The sequence below is a fragment of the Somniosus microcephalus genome, chromosome 12 (genome assembly GCF_052327205.1).
Source record: "Somniosus microcephalus isolate GS21.2 chromosome 12, FLI_Smic_1.0, whole genome shotgun sequence".
In the NCBI taxonomy this organism is placed as follows: domain Eukaryota; kingdom Metazoa; phylum Chordata; class Chondrichthyes; order Squaliformes; family Somniosidae; genus Somniosus; species Somniosus microcephalus.
The window spans coordinates 218170348-218186066 of record NC_140998.1 but is presented as its reverse complement, the minus strand read 5'-3'; the positions used below and the strand labels follow the sequence as shown (position 1 = coordinate 218186066).

Genomic DNA, 15719 nt, shown 5'->3' with positions numbered 1-15719 from the left:
CCTATTATATTGACACTGACCCTATAAATATTGGCACCGACCCTATTATATCGACACTGACCCTATAAATATTGGCACCGACCCTATTATATCGACACTGACCCTATAAATACTGGCACTGATCCTATTATATCGACACTGACCCTTTAATACTGGCATTGACCCTATTGTATCGACACTGACCCTATAAATACTGGCACCGACCCTATTGTATCGACACTGACCCTATAAATACTGGCACCGACATTAACCCTATAAATACTGGCATTGATCCTATTATATCGACACTGACCCTATAAATACTGGCACTGACCCTATTATATCGACACTGACCCTATAAATACTGGCATTGACCCTATTGTATCGACACTGACCCTATAAATACTGGCATTGACCCTATTGTATCGACACTGACCCTATAAATATTGGCACCGACCCTATAAATATTGACACTGACCCTATAAATACCGGCACTGATCCTATAAATACTGGCATTGACCCTATTATATCGACACTGACCCTATAAATACTGGCATTGACCCTATTATATCGACACTGACCCTATAAATACTGGCACCGACCCTATTATATCGACACTGGCCCTATAAATACTGGCACCGACCCTATTGTATCGACACTGACCCTATAAATACTGGCACCGACCCTATTGTATCGACACTGACCCTATAAATACTGGCACTGATCCTATTATATCGACACTGACCCTTTAATACTGGCATTGACCCTATTGTATCGACACTGACCCTATAAATACTGGCATTGACCCTATTATATCGACACTGACCCTATAAATACTGGCACCGACCCTATTATATCGACACTGGCCCTATAAATACTGGCACCGACCCTATTGTATCGACACTGACCCTATAAATACTGGCACCGACCCTATTGTATCGACACTGACCCTATAAATACTGGCACTGATCCTATTATATCGACACTGACCCTTTAATACTGGCATTGACCCTATTGTATCGACACTGACCCTATAAATACTGGCATTGACCCTATTGTATCGACACTGACCCTATTATATCGACACTGACCCTATAAATATTGGCACCGACCCTATTATATTGACACTGACCCTATAAATACTGGCACCGACATTAACCCTATAAATACTGGCACTGATCCTATAAATACTGGCACCGACCCTATTATATTGACACTGACCCTATTATATCGACACTCACCCTATAAATACTGGCATTGATCCTATTATATAGACACTGACCCTATAAATACTGACACCGACCCTATTATATCGACACTGACCCTATAAATATTGGCACCGACCCTATTATATTGACACTGACCCTATAAATACTGGCACTGATCCTATTATATCGACACTGACCCTATAAATACTGGCACCGACCCTATTGTATCGACACTGACCCTATAAATACTGGCATTGACCTTATTGTATCGACACTGACCCTATAAATATTGACACCAACCCTATTATATCGACACTGACCCTATAAATACTGACACCGACCCTATTATATCGACACTGACCCTATAAATACTGACACCAACCCTATAAATATTGGCACCGAACCTATTATATCGACACTGACCCTATAAATACTGGCACCAACCCTATTGTATCGACACTGACCCTATAAATACTGGCACCGACCCTATTATATCGACACTGACCCGATAAATAAATACTGGCACCGACCCTATTGTATCGACACTGACCCTGTAAATACTGGCATTGACCCTGTTGTATCGACACTGACCCTATAAATACTGACACCGACCCTATTATATCGACACTGACCCTATAAATACTGGCACTGACCCTATTATATCGACACTGACCCTATAAATACTGGCATTGACCCTATTGTATCGACACTGACCCTATAAATATTGACACCGACCCTATAAATACTGGCACTGATCCTATAAATACTGGCACCGACATTAACCCTATAAATACTGGCATTGACCCTATTGTATCGACACTGACCCTATAAATACTGGCATTGACCCTATTGTATCGACACTGACCCTATAAATACTGGCATTGATCCTATTATATCGACACTGACCCTATAAATATTGGCACCGACCCTATTATATTGACACTGACCCTATAAATACTGGCACTGATCCTATTATATCGACACTGACCCTATAAATACTGGCACCGACCCTATTGTATCGACACTGACCCTATAAATACTGGCATTGACCCTATAAATATTGGCACCGACCCTATTATATTGACACTGACCCTATAAATATTGGCACCGACCCTATTATATCGACACTGACCCTATAAATATTGGCACCGACCCTATTATATCGACACTGACCCTATAAATACTGGCACTGATCCTATTATATCGACACTGACCCTTTAATACTGGCATTGACCCTATTGTATCGACACTGACCCTATAAATACTGGCACCGACCCTATTGTATCGACACTGACCCTATAAATACTGGCACCGACATTAACCCTATAAATACTGGCATTGATCCTATTATATCGACACTGACCCTATAAATACTGGCACTGACCCTATTATATCGACACTGACCCTATAAATACTGGCATTGACCCTATTGTATCGACACTGACCCTATAAATACTGGCATTGACCCTATTGTATCGACACTGACCCTATAAATATTGGCACCGACCCTATAAATATTGACACTGACCCTATAAATACCGGCACTGATCCTATAAATACTGGCATTGACCCTATTATATCGACACTGACCCTATAAATACTGGCATTGACCCTATTATATCGACACTGACCCTATAAATACTGGCACCGACCCTATTATATCGACACTGGCCCTATAAATACTGGCACCGACCCTATTGTATCGACACTGACCCTATAAATACTGGCACCGACCCTATTGTATCGACACTGACCCTATAAATACTGGCACTGATCCTATTATATCGACACTGACCCTTTAATACTGGCATTGACCCTATTGTATCGACACTGACCCTATAAATACTGGCATTGACCCTATTATATCGACACTGACCCTATAAATACTGGCACCGACCCTATTATATCGACACTGGCCCTATAAATACTGGCACCGACCCTATTGTATCGACACTGACCCTATAAATACTGGCACCGACCCTATTGTATCGACACTGACCCTATAAATACTGGCACTGATCCTATTATATCGACACTGACCCTTTAATACTGGCATTGACCCTATTGTATCGACACTGACCCTATAAATACTGGCATTGACCCTATTGTATCGACACTGACCCTATTATATCGACACTGACCCTATAAATATTGGCACCGACCCTATTATATTGACACTGACCCTATAAATACTGGCACCGACATTAACCCTATAAATACTGGCACTGATCCTATAAATACTGGCACCGACCCTATTATATTGACACTGACCCTATTATATCGACACTCACCCTATAAATACTGGCATTGATCCTATTATATAGACACTGACCCTATAAATACTGACACCGACCCTATTATATCGACACTGACCCTATAAATATTGGCACCGACCCTATTATATTGACACTGACCCTATAAATACTGGCACTGATCCTATTATATCGACACTGACCCTATAAATACTGGCACCGACCCTATTGTATCGACACTGACCCTATAAATACTGGCATTGACCTTATTGTATCGACACTGACCCTATAAATATTGACACCAACCCTATTATATCGACACTGACCCTATAAATACTGACACCGACCCTATTATATCGACACTGACCCTATAAATACTGACACCAACCCTATAAATATTGGCACCGAACCTATTATATCGACACTGACCCTATAAATACTGGCACCAACCCTATTGTATCGACACTGACCCTATAAATACTGGCACCGACCCTATTATATCGACACTGACCCGATAAATAAATACTGGCACCGACCCTATTGTATCGACACTGACCCTGTAAATACTGGCATTGACCCTGTTGTATCGACACTGACCCTATAAATACTGACACCGACCCTATTATATCGACACTGACCCTATAAATACTGGCACTGACCCTATTATATCGACACTGACCCTATAAATACTGGCACCGACCCTATTATATTGACACTGACCCTATAAATATTGGCACTGATCCTATTATATCGACACTGACCCTACAAATACTGACACCAACCCTATTATATTGACACTGACCCGATAAATACTGGCACTGATCCTATTATATCGACACTGACCCTTTAATATTGGCATTGACCCTATTGTATCGACACTGACCCTATAAATACTGGCATTGACCCTATTATATCGACACTGACCCTATAAATACTGACACCGACCCTATTGTATCGACACTGACCCTATAAATACTGACACCGACCCTATTATATCGACACTGACCCTATAAACACTGGCACCGACCCTATTGTATCGACACTGACCCTATAAATACTGGCACTGATCCTATTATATCGACACTGACCCTTTAATACTGGCATTGACCCTATTGTGTCGACACTGACCCTATAAATACTGACACTGACCCTATTGTATCGACACTGACCCTATAAATACTGGCATTGACCCTATTGTATCGACACTGACCCTATAAATACTGGCATTGACCCTATTGTATCGACACTGACCCTATAAATACTGGCATTGACCCTATTATATCGACACTGACCCTATAAATACTGGCATTGACCCTATTGTATCGACACTGACCCTATAAATACTGACACCGACCCTATTATATCGACACTGACCCTGTAAATATTGGCACCGACCCTATTATATTGACACTGACCCTATAAATACTGGCACTGATCCTATTATATCGACACTGACCCTATAAATACTGGCATTGACCCTATTATATCGACACTGACCCTATAAATACTGGCACTGATCCTATTATATCGACACTGACCCTATAAATACTGGCATTGACCCTATTATATCGACACTGACCCTATAAATACTGGCATTGACCCTATTGTATCGACACCGACCCTATAAATACAACCCCACTCCCCCATTAATAAATATTGGCTGCAGTTCCGTCTCTCCCCGCCCGGTGGCGCTGTCTCCCTCTGGACTTTTGTTTCCGGGGGGACGGGTTACGAGGGGCGGACCTGCAGGAACTCTCAATCTACAGATTTTGTTTCCGGCGATTGGGGGACGCATTTGAGGGTCGGACCAGAAGTTGCTGGGGGACGGTTTTGAGGGACGGACCAGACTGGAAGTTGCTGGGGGACGGGTTTGGAGCTGGTTTCCGGTGTCATGGCGCAGGCGGTCAGTGTTTCCGAGCTCTCGCTGCAGCAGCTGGAGGCGCTGAGGAGCCAATTAGAGCAGGTCTGTGGGGGTCTATGGTCGGTCCTGGGGGGTGAGGGGTCGGTCCTGGGGGGTGAGGGGTCGGTCCTGGGGGTGAGGGGTCGGTCCTGGGGGTGAGGGGTCGGTCCTGGGGGGTGAGGGGTCGGTCCTGGGGGTGAGGGGTCGGTCCTGGGGGGTGAGGGGTCGGTCCTGGGGGGTGAGGGGTCGGTCCTGGGGGTGAGGGGTCGGTCCTGGGGGGTGAGGGGTCGGTCTTGGGTAAGGGATTGGTCCTGGGGGTGAGGGGTCGGTCCTGGGGGGTGAGGGGTCGGTCCTGGGGGGTGAGGGGTCGGTCCTGGGGGTGAAGGATCGGTCCTGGGGGGTGAGAGGTCGGTCCTGGGGGTGAGGGGTCGGTCTTGGGTAAGGGATTGGTCCTGGGGGTGAGGGGTCGGTCCTGGGGGGTGAGGGGTCGGTCCTGGGGGGTCTATGGTCGGTCCTGGGGGGGTGAGAGGTCGGTCCTGGGGGTGAGGGGTCGGTCTTGGGGGGTAAGGGATCGGTCCTGGGGGTGAGGGGTCGGTCTTGGGGGTCTATGGTCAGTCCTGGGGGGTGAGAGGTCGGTCCTGGGGGGTGAGAGGTCGGTCCTGGGGGTGAGGGGTCGGTCTTGGGGGTCTATGGTCAGTCCTGGGGGGTGAGAGGTCGGTCCTGGGGGGTGAGAGGTCGGTCCTGGGGGGGTGAGGGGTCAGTCCTGGGGGTCTGTGGTCGGTCTTGGGGGGGTAAGGGATCGGTCCTGGGGGGTCTATGGTCGGTCCTGAGGGGGTGTGAGGGGTCAGTCCTGGGGGTCTGTGGTCGGTCCTGGGGGTAAGGGATCAGTCCTGGGGGGTCTATGGTCGGTCCTGAGGGGGGTGAGGGGTCGGTCCTGGGGGTGAGGGGTCGGTCCTGGGTGGGGTTCGGGGGATTCCGTCCCAGGGGCGGGGAGGATTCGGGGTCAATCCCTGGGGTTGGGGTTCAGTCTCTCTCTCTCTCTGACCGCGCTCTCTTTCCCCAGGAGACCGAGTTTCTCACCTCCTCCATCCAGCAGCTCAAACTAGTTCAGACAAAGTACGTGGAGTCCAAGGAAAGTCTCCACAAACTCGGCAAAGACAATGCGGGTAAGAGCCAGACACCGAAACCCGGGGAGAAACCCCCGCCCCGACTCTCCATCTCTCCATCTCACCCACTCAGAACTTAAGAAACAGGAGCAGGAGGAGGCCATTCGGCCCCTCGAGCCTGCTCCGCCATTTAATGAGATCATGGCTGATCAGCCAAACTCAGTACCCTGTCCCTGCCTTCTCCCCATATCCCTTGATCCCTTTAGCCTTAAGAAATATATCCAACTCCTTCTTGAATATATTTAATGAATTGGCCCAACTGCCCTGTGTGGTAGAGAATTCCACAGGTTCACCACTCTCTGGGTGAAGAAATTCATCCTCATCTCAGTCCTAAATGGCTTACCCCTTATCTTTAGACTGACCCCTGGTTCTGGACTCCCCGGCCATCGGGAACATCCTTCCTGCATCTAGTCTGTCTAGTCCTGTTAGTATTTTATAAGTTTCAATGAGATCCCCTCTCATTCTTCTAAACTCCAGCGAGTATAAGCCCAATCGACCCAATCTCTCCTCATACATCATTCCTGCCATCCCAGGTATCAGCCTGGTGAATCTTCGCTGAACACCCGCCATGGCAAGAACATCCTTCCTCAGATAAGGCAACCAAAACTACACACAATACTGCAGGTGTGGTCGCACCAAGGCCCTGTACAACTGCAGCAAGACATCCTTGTTCCTGTACTCGAACCCTCTCGCTACGAAGGCCAACATACCATTTGCCGCCTTAACCGCCTGCTGCACCTGCATGCTTACCTTCAGCGACTGGTGCACAAGGACACCCAGGTCTCGTTGCACTTCCCCTTCTCCCAATCTATTGCCATTCAGATAATAATCTGCCTTCCTGTTTTTGACACCAAAGTGGATAACGTCGCATTTATCCACATTATATTGCATCTGCCATGCATCTGCCCAATCACCCAACCTGTCCAAATCATACTGGAGTTTCTCGGCATCCTCCTCACAGCACACACTCCCACCCAGCTTTGTGTCGTCTGCAAACTTGGAGATATTACATCCAATTCCCTCGTCTAGATCATTAATATACATTGTGAATAGCTGGGGTCCCAGGACCGATCCCTGCGGTACCCCACTAGTCACTGCCCGCCACTCGGAAAAAGACCCGTTTATTCCAACTCTTTGCTTTCTGTCCACCAACCAGTTCTCTATCCAAGTCAATACCTTGCCCCCAATCCCATGTGCCTTAACTTTACACGCTAATCTCTTATGTGGGACCTTATCGAAAGCCTTCTGAAAGTCCAAATACACCACATCCACTGGTTCTCCCTTATTAATTTTACCAGTTACATCCTCAAAAAATTCCAGTAGATTAGTCGAGCACGATTTACCTTTTGTAAATCCATGTTGACTTTGTCCGATCCTGTCACTGTTTTACAAGTGCTCTGCTATTACAACTTTTATAATGGACTCTAGCATTTTCCCCACTACCGATGTCAGGCTTACCGGTCTATAATTCCCCGTTTTCTCTCTGCCACCTTTTTGAATAGTGGGGTAACATTAGCTACCCTCCAATCCATGGGTACCGTTCCAGAGTCTATCGAATTTTGGAAGATGACCAGCAATGCATCTACGATTTCTAGGGCCACTTCCTTAAGTACCCTAGGATGCAGATTATCAGGCCCTGGGGATTTATCGGCCTTCAATCCCATCAATTTCCCTAACACCATTTCCCTACAAATACTGATTTCTTTCAGTTCCTCCCTTCCATCAGACCCTATGTTCCCCGACATCTCTGGGAGGTTATTTGTGTCCTCCTTTGTGAAGACAGAACCAAAATATGTGTTTAATTGGCCTGCCATTTCTTTGTTCCCCATTATAAATTCCCCCGATTCTGACTGCAAGGGACCTACGCTTGACTTCACCAATCTTTTTCTCTTCACATATCTATAAAAGCTTTTACAGTCAGTTTTTATGTTCCCTGCAAGCTTACTCTCATATTCTATTTTCCCCCTCTTAATTAATCCTTTTGTCCTCCTTTGCTGAATCCTAAACTGCTCCCAATCCTCAGGTTTACTGCTTTTTCTGGCCAATTTATATGTCCTCTCCTTGGCCCTTATGCTATCCCTAATTTCCCTTGTTAGCCACGGTTGAGTCACCTTTTTTTGTTTTATTTTTATGCCAAACTGGGATGAACAGATTCTGTAGTTCATTCATGCGATCTTTGAGCAGGAGCAGGAGTTGGCCATTCGGCCCCTCGAGCCTGCTCCGTCATTCAATAAGATCATGGCTGATCTTCGATCTCAACTCCACTTTCCCGCCCTATCCCCATATCCCTCGATTCCCTTAGTATCCAAATATCTATTGATCTCAGCCTTGGATATACTCATCAACTGAGCCTCCACAGCCCTCTGGGGTAGAGAATTCCAAAGATTCACCACCCTCTGAGTGAAGAGATTCCTCCGCATCTCAGTCCTAAATCTCCGTGTCAGCTGTGTCTCAGTGGGTAGCACACTCGCCTCAGAGTCAGAAGGGTGAGAGTTCAAGTCCCACTCCAGAGAGACTCTCTCTCTCTGTCTCTCTCTCTCTGTCTCTCTCTCTCTCTGTCTCTCTCGCTCTGTCTCTCTCTCTCTCTGTCTCTCTCTCTCTCTGTCTCTCTCTGTCTCTCTCTGTCTCTCTCTCTCTGTCTCTCTCTCTCTCTCTCTCTCTCTGTCTCTCTCTCTCTCTGTCTCTCTCTCTCTGTCTCTCTCTCTCTCTGTCTCTGTCTCTCTCTCTCTCTGTATCTCTCTTATCTCTCTCTTTTATATCTCTCTCTGTCTCTTGCTGTCTCTCTCTCTAACTAACCCTCTCTCTCTCTCTATTCCAGGGAAGGATGTGCTGGTTCCGTTGACGAGTTCTGTATCCTTTGCTTCCTTGCGGAGTCCATGGGTTGTGAGATCAACTCTCTGCCGCCGGTTAACAACTGTCTCCCCCAGTATCTGCTCCAGACACGAAGACCAGACAAGTGGCGGTGTTTCCCCTCAGAGTCCTCATAGTGTCAGTTCCTGGTGATTGATTACCGTCAGTTCCCGGTGATTGATTACCGTCAGTTCCTGGTGATTGATTACCGTCAGTTCCCAGTGATTGTTAACCGTCAGTTCCCAGTGATTGATTACCGTCAGTTCCCGGTGATTGTTAACCGTCAGTTCCCGGTGATTGTTAACCGTCAGTTCCCGGTGATTGATTACCCATCAGTTCCCGGTGATTGATTACCCGCCTGTTCCCGGGGATAACCGGCTTCTTCCTTGACGGACCTTTAACCAGATGTACGTTCCAGGGAAGCTCCATGATGTCGAGCACGTGCTGATCGATGTCGGCACCGGTTATTACGTGGAGAAGGTCAGAGTTTCTTTCGCTGCTTTTATGGGCTGGGGGAGTGGGGAGATGTTTGGGTCCTATGAGTCCTGTTAAATGCTCTGTGTTGGTCGGAGATGCTCAGCGTTGAGTCAATGACTTTGGGACCCCTTTCAGCCTAATCCAAGAGCTGGAGTGTCGCCCATTATTCCTGTTGCAGGTATCTGTGTTAATTTCCCTCCGCCACTGTTCCGCTTGTGTTTGTGTTTAGTCCAACTCTTATGTTAAATGCCTGTTCAGCTCAATCGATCCCTCTCTCCCCTCTGAGACAGAAGGTTGTGGGGTTCGAGCCCCCATTCCAGAGATGTTAGTCCCATAATCCAGGCTGAAAATCCCCGGTGCCAGTACTGAGGGAGCGCTGCACTGTCGGAGGGGCAGTACTGAGGGAGCGCCGCACTGTCGGAGGGGGGCAGTACTGAGGGAGCGCCGCACTGTCGGAGGGGGGCAGTACTGAGGGAGCGCCGCACTGTCGGAGGGGCAGTACTGAGGGAGCGCCGCACTGTCGAAGGGGCAGTACTGAGGGAGCGCCGCACTGTCGGAGGGGCAGTACTGAGGGAGCGCCGCACTGTCGGAGGGGCAGTACTGAGGGAGCGCCGCACTGTCGGAGGGGCAGTACTGAGGGAGCGCCGCACTGTCGGAGGGGCAGTACTGAGGGAGCGCCGCACTGTCGGAGGGGCAGTACTGAGGGAGCGCCGCACTGTCGGAGGGGGGCAGTACTGAGGGAGCGCCGCACTGTCAGAGAGGCAGTACTGAGGGAGCACTGCACTGTCGGAGGGGCTGTACTGAGGGAGCACAGTACTGAGGGAGCGCCGCACTGTCGGAGAGGCAGTACTGAGGGAGCGCCGCACTGTCGGAGGTGCAGTACTGAGGGAGCGCCGCACTGTCGGAGGGGGGCAGTACTGAGGGAGCGCCGCACTGTCGGAGGGGGGCAATACTGAGGGAGCGCCGCACTGTCGGAGGAGCAGTACTGAGGGAGCGCCGCACTGTCGGAGGGGCAGTACTGAGGGAGCGCCGCACTGTCGGAGGGACAGTACTGAGGGAGCGCCGCACTGTCGGAGGGGCAGTACTGAGGGAGCGCCGCACTGTCGGAGGGGCTGTACTGAGGGAGCGCCGCACTGTCGGAGGGGCAGTACTGAGGGAGCGCCGCACTGTCGGAGGGACAGTACTGAGGGAGCGCCGCACTGTCGGAGGGGCAGTACTGAGGGAGCGCCGCACTGTCGGAGGGGCTGTACTGAGGGAGCGCTGCACTGTCGGAGGGGCAGTACTGAGGGAGCGCCGCACTGTCGGAGGGGCGGTACTGAGGGAGCGCCGCACTGTCGGAGGGGCTGTACTGAGGGAGCGCCGCACTGTCGGAGGGGCAGTACTGAGGGAGCGCCGCACTGTCGGAGGGGCAGTACTGAGGGAGCGCCGCACTGTCGGAGGGGCAGTACTGAGGGAGCGCCGCACTGTCGGAGGTGCCATCTTTCAGATGAAACGTTAAACCAAGGCTCCATCTGCTCTCTCGGGTGGATGTAAAAGATCCCTCGGCCACTATTTTGAAGAAGAGCAGGGGGGAGTTCTCCCTGGTGTCCTGGGGCCAATATTTATCCCTCAACCAACATCACTAAAAACAGGTGGTGGTTCTGTTTGTGTGATCTTGCTGTGTGTAAATGGGGTGATGCGTTTCCCTACATTGTGACAGTGGCTGGGGAAGCGCTTTTGGATGTCCCGAGGCGGTGTATAAATTCAGGTTCCTGTACGGAAACTCGGGCCGGTCCTGGCGCTCCAGGGTCCCTGCCCCCTGCGAAGTGTCGGTGCTCTGCCGGTATAACTCTGGGATCTCTCTTCCAGACGGTGGGTGAAGCTAAGACTTTCTTCAAGAGGAAGGTGGAATTCCTGACGAAACAGATCGAGAAAGTTCAACCGGCCCTGCAGGAGAAATACAGCATGAAGCAGGGTGAGCGGCAGTGGGGGCGGGGGAGAGTGTGGGGAGGGAGAGAGGCACTGGGGATGCGGGGCGGAGAGTGGGGGGGGTGGAGGGAGAGGCACTGGGGGTGCGGGAGGGAGAGTGAGGAGGGAGAGGCACTGGGGGTGCGGGAGGAGAGATGGGGGCGGATGGAGGGAGAGGCACTGGGCCTGGGGAGGGGGGAGAGGCGCTCGGCTATGGAGAGCGCGGGGGTGTGGGGCCAGGGGGTAGAGGAGGCCGGGGAGGTGGGAGAGGGCTGGGGGGGGAGGTACAGGAATGGGGGGGGGAGGGAGAGCAGGGGGAGGTGGGAGAGAGGCACTGGGGGGGTGGAGGGAGAAGCGGAGGGAGAGGCATTGGGGCAGGGGGAGGTGGGAGAGAGGCACTGGGCCAGGGGCGGGGGGTAGAAATGCAGGCCATAGGACGTGCAATTCGTATGTGGCGAGCCTGGGCCCTTCTTGCTGGGTGTGTGTCTCTGTGTGTGTCTCTGTGTCTCAGTAACACACACCGGGTGTGAGATCAGTAACTCCGCACACAGGCCGAGAGATTTGAACCTGTCTGGTTTTTCCACAGCTGTGATGGAAATGTTGAACCAGAAGATCCAACACATGGCAGCTCTGAACGCTTCACAGTCCGGCACCACCAAAGCCTAGCCGCCCCGCCCCGCGACATCCCCTCTCTCCCCCCCACCCACCCCCCCCCCCCCCCCGAGCCACCACCTCGACAATGAGTTATACCGGCGGCGAATCGTGGCTCCTTTCAGCACCGGACTCACTGGATGCCAACATTTCTACTTGTGTTTGTAAAGATTCATTGTAACATTGATGGCTGTTATTTACAGTGAGTGTGTAACCGTCTGTAAATTGTTACGGTGAGCGTGTAACTGTCTTTAACGTGTTGCGGTGAGCCTGTAACCGTCTGTAAATTGTTATGGTGAGTGTGTAACCGCCTTTAACTTGTTACGGTGAGCGTGTAACCGCCTTTAATGTGTTGCGCTGAGCGCCTCGCCGTCTGTTGTGTATTGTTGTCACACTGAGCTGATTGTATTTCGAAGTCTCCCAATAAACAGGCCGACCACTGGTGTGTAAAGAGGCTCTTTGCGTTCAGCAGCGAGTGATTGAACCGGGAGGAAATCACAGGCGAGACCGTAGGGGCTCCAGGACCTCGAGGTCGTTACAGATAAGGGCGGCCATTCGGCCCATCTTTACTCACCTGTTCAGAGTTCCGACACTCCCCTCCGTTACAGCATCCAGTCGATTTGCGGGCTTTCTGCCCCACACTCTCTCACCCGTGATCGCTTTCTGATATCCATCCTAAACTCGCCTTTCACTGCTTTGCAACTGTGTGTCCCCCTTGTCCAACTCCCACAGTTTAATTTGAATTAAATATTCCCCCTTTGACTGGGGTCAGCCTCGTGGTTGCTTTCTGCGATGCCTCCCCTAGTCGAATGGCTCCCTCCAGTCTCGGTGACCAGGACTGGACGTGCCGTGGCCTGTCTGAAACAAACCCTGGATTGTGATGGTGAGTTACGTAGAGTTATACGACGTCTAAAGCCCAGAAACAGGCCATTCAGCCCAACCAGTCCGTGCTGGTTGTTTATGCTCCCTGCGAGCCTCCTCCCACCCGTCTTCATCTCACCCCATCAGCATATCCTTCTATTCCTTTCTCCCCCCGTGCTTTGCTTTATTCACGGCCTTGTTAACCTGTGTCGCCACTTTTAGTGATTTGTATATCTTTACCCCCCAGATCCCTCTGTCCCTGTACCCCATTTAGACTCGTATTTCGAAGGAATGTGCGGCCTCCTTATTCTTCCTACCAAAATGCACCACCTCACTTCTCTCTATTGAAATTAATTTGCCCGCCCGATCTGTAAGTTTATGAACACCTTCCTGTATTTTGTCGCAGTCCTGCTCTGTATTAACTGCACCCCCGCACCCCCCCCCTCCAATTTGGTGTCGTTGGCGAATTCTGAAGTTGCACTTCTGGTTCCCGAGTCCAAGCCGTTGATGTAAATGGTGAAGAGCTGTGGTCCCAGCCCCGAACCCTCAACCTAACATCGCTAAAGAAACAGATGATCCGGTCATTTATCGCACTGCTGTTTGCGGGATCTTGCTGTGCGCAAATCGGCTGCCGTGTTTCCTGCATTACGACGCTTAAAAAAAAAAAAAAAACTTAATTGGCTGTGAAGCGCTTCAGGACGTCCTGAGGTGGAGAAATGCGAGTCCTCTCATTATTTTGAATTACCAATCTTATCTGCGCTATTATCTCCTAAAAAACTCCTCCAAACACAGTCCCCTCTCTCTCGAGTGAAGTTTTTAATCATAGAATGGTTACAGCACAGGAGGCAGTCATTCAGCCCGTCGAGCCCGTGCCGGCTCCCTGCAAGAGCACTTCAGCTAGTCCCACTCCCCCATCCTTTCTCCGGAGCCCTGCAAATTTTTTTCCTTCAGGTTCTTATCCAACTCCCTTTTGAAAGCAACGATCGAGTCTGCCTCCACCGCCCTTTCAGGCAGCGCATTCCAGATCCTAACCACTCGCTGCGTAAAAAAATGTTTTTCCTTATGTCGCCTTTGGATCTTCTGCCAATCGCCTTAAATCTGTGTCCTCTGGTTCTCGACCCTTCCGCCAACGGGAACAGCTTCTCTCCATCTGCTCTGTCCAGACCCCTCGTGATTTTGAACGCCTCCATCAAATCTCCTCTCAATCTTCTCTGCTCTAAGGAGAACAATCCCAGCTTCTCCAGTCTCTCCATGTAACTGAAGTCCCTCATCCCCTGGTACCATTCTGGTCAATCTCCACCTTAACCTTCTCTGCTCCAAGGAGAACAACCCCAGCTTCTCCAGTCTCTCCATGTAACTGAAGTCCCTCATACCCCTGGTACCATTCTGGTCAATCTCCCCCTTAACCTTCTCTGCTCTAAGGAGAACAACCCCAGCTTCTCCAGTCTCTCCATGTAACTGAAGTCCCTCATCCCCCTGGTACCATTCTGGTCAATCTCCCCCTTAACCTTCTCTGCTCTAAGGAGAACAACCCCAGCTTCTCCAGTCTCTCCACAGAACTGAAGTCCCTCATCCCCTGGTACCATTCTCGTCAATCTCCCCCTTAACCTTCTCTGCTCTAAGGAGAACAACCCCAGCTTCTCCAGTCTCTCCATGTAACTGAAGTCCCTCATCCCCCTGGTACCATTCTGGTCAATCTCCCCCTTAACCTTCTCTGCTCTAAGGAGAACAACCCCAGCTTCTCCAGTCTCTCCACGTAACTGTAGTCCCTCATCCCCGGTACCATTCTGGTCAATCTCCACCTTAACTTTCTCTGCTCTAAGGAGAACAATCCCAGCTTCTCCAGTCTCTCCATGTAACTGAAGTCCCTCATCCCCTGGAACCATTCTGGTCAATCTCCACCTTAACTTTCTCTGCTCTAAGGAGAACAACCCCAGCTTCTCCAGTCTCTCCACGTAACTGTAGTCCCTCATCCCCTGGTACCATTCTGGTCAATCTCCCCTTAACCTTCTCTGCTCTAAGGAGAACAACCCCAGCTTCTCCAGTCTCTCCACGTAACTGAAGTCCCTCATCCCCTGGTACCATTCTGGTCAATTTCCCCCTTTCTCTGCTCTAAGGAGAACAACCCCAGCTTCTCCAGTCTCTCCACGTAACTGTAGTCCCTCATCCCCTGGTACCATTCTCGTCAATCTCCCCCTTAACCTTCTCTGCTCTAAGGAGAACAACCCCAGCTTCTCCAGTCTCTCCACATAACTGAAGTCCCTCATCCCCTGGAACCATTCTGGTCAATCTCCACCTTAACTTTCTCTGCTCTAAGGAGAACAACCCCAGCTTCTCCAGTCTATCCACGTCACTGAAGTCCCTCGTCCCTGGAACTATTCTCGTAAATCTTTTCTGCACCCTCTCTAAAGCCTCCACATCCTTCCTA

The 15719-nt window shown here is 50.3% G+C and overlaps 1 protein-coding gene across 1 annotated transcript; it reads left to right on the top strand.

Annotated features, from left to right (window-relative positions):
• Positions 1 to 5245: 5245 nt before the first annotated feature.
• LOC147110128 (prefoldin subunit 5-like) lies at positions 5246 to 12886 on the top strand. The gene is made up of 6 exons (XM_086004062.1): positions 5246 to 5402; positions 6403 to 6505; positions 9324 to 9355; positions 9761 to 9835; positions 11681 to 11786; positions 12366 to 12886. Exons 1-6 carry the CDS (start codon positions 5331 to 5333, stop codon positions 12443 to 12445), a joined length of 468 nt encoding a protein of 155 aa, XP_085860188.1. The 5' UTR covers positions 5246 to 5330; the 3' UTR covers positions 12446 to 12886.
• The last annotated feature ends 2833 nt before the right edge of the window (positions 12887 to 15719 follow it).

Excerpts from the sequence above, each read along its gene's own strand:
- LOC147110128 (XM_086004062.1), top strand. The coding sequence starts at position 5,331 with ATGGCGCAGGCGGTCAGTGTTTCCGAGCTCTCGCTGCAGCAGCTGGAG. Across the intron at positions 9,356-9,760 it reads TGGTTCCGTTGACGAGTTCT|ATGTACGTTCCAGGGAAGCT; the intron begins GTATCCTTTGCT and ends ACCTTTAACCAG. Across the intron at positions 11,787-12,365 it reads GAAATACAGCATGAAGCAGG|CTGTGATGGAAATGTTGAAC; the intron begins GTGAGCGGCAGT and ends GTTTTTCCACAG.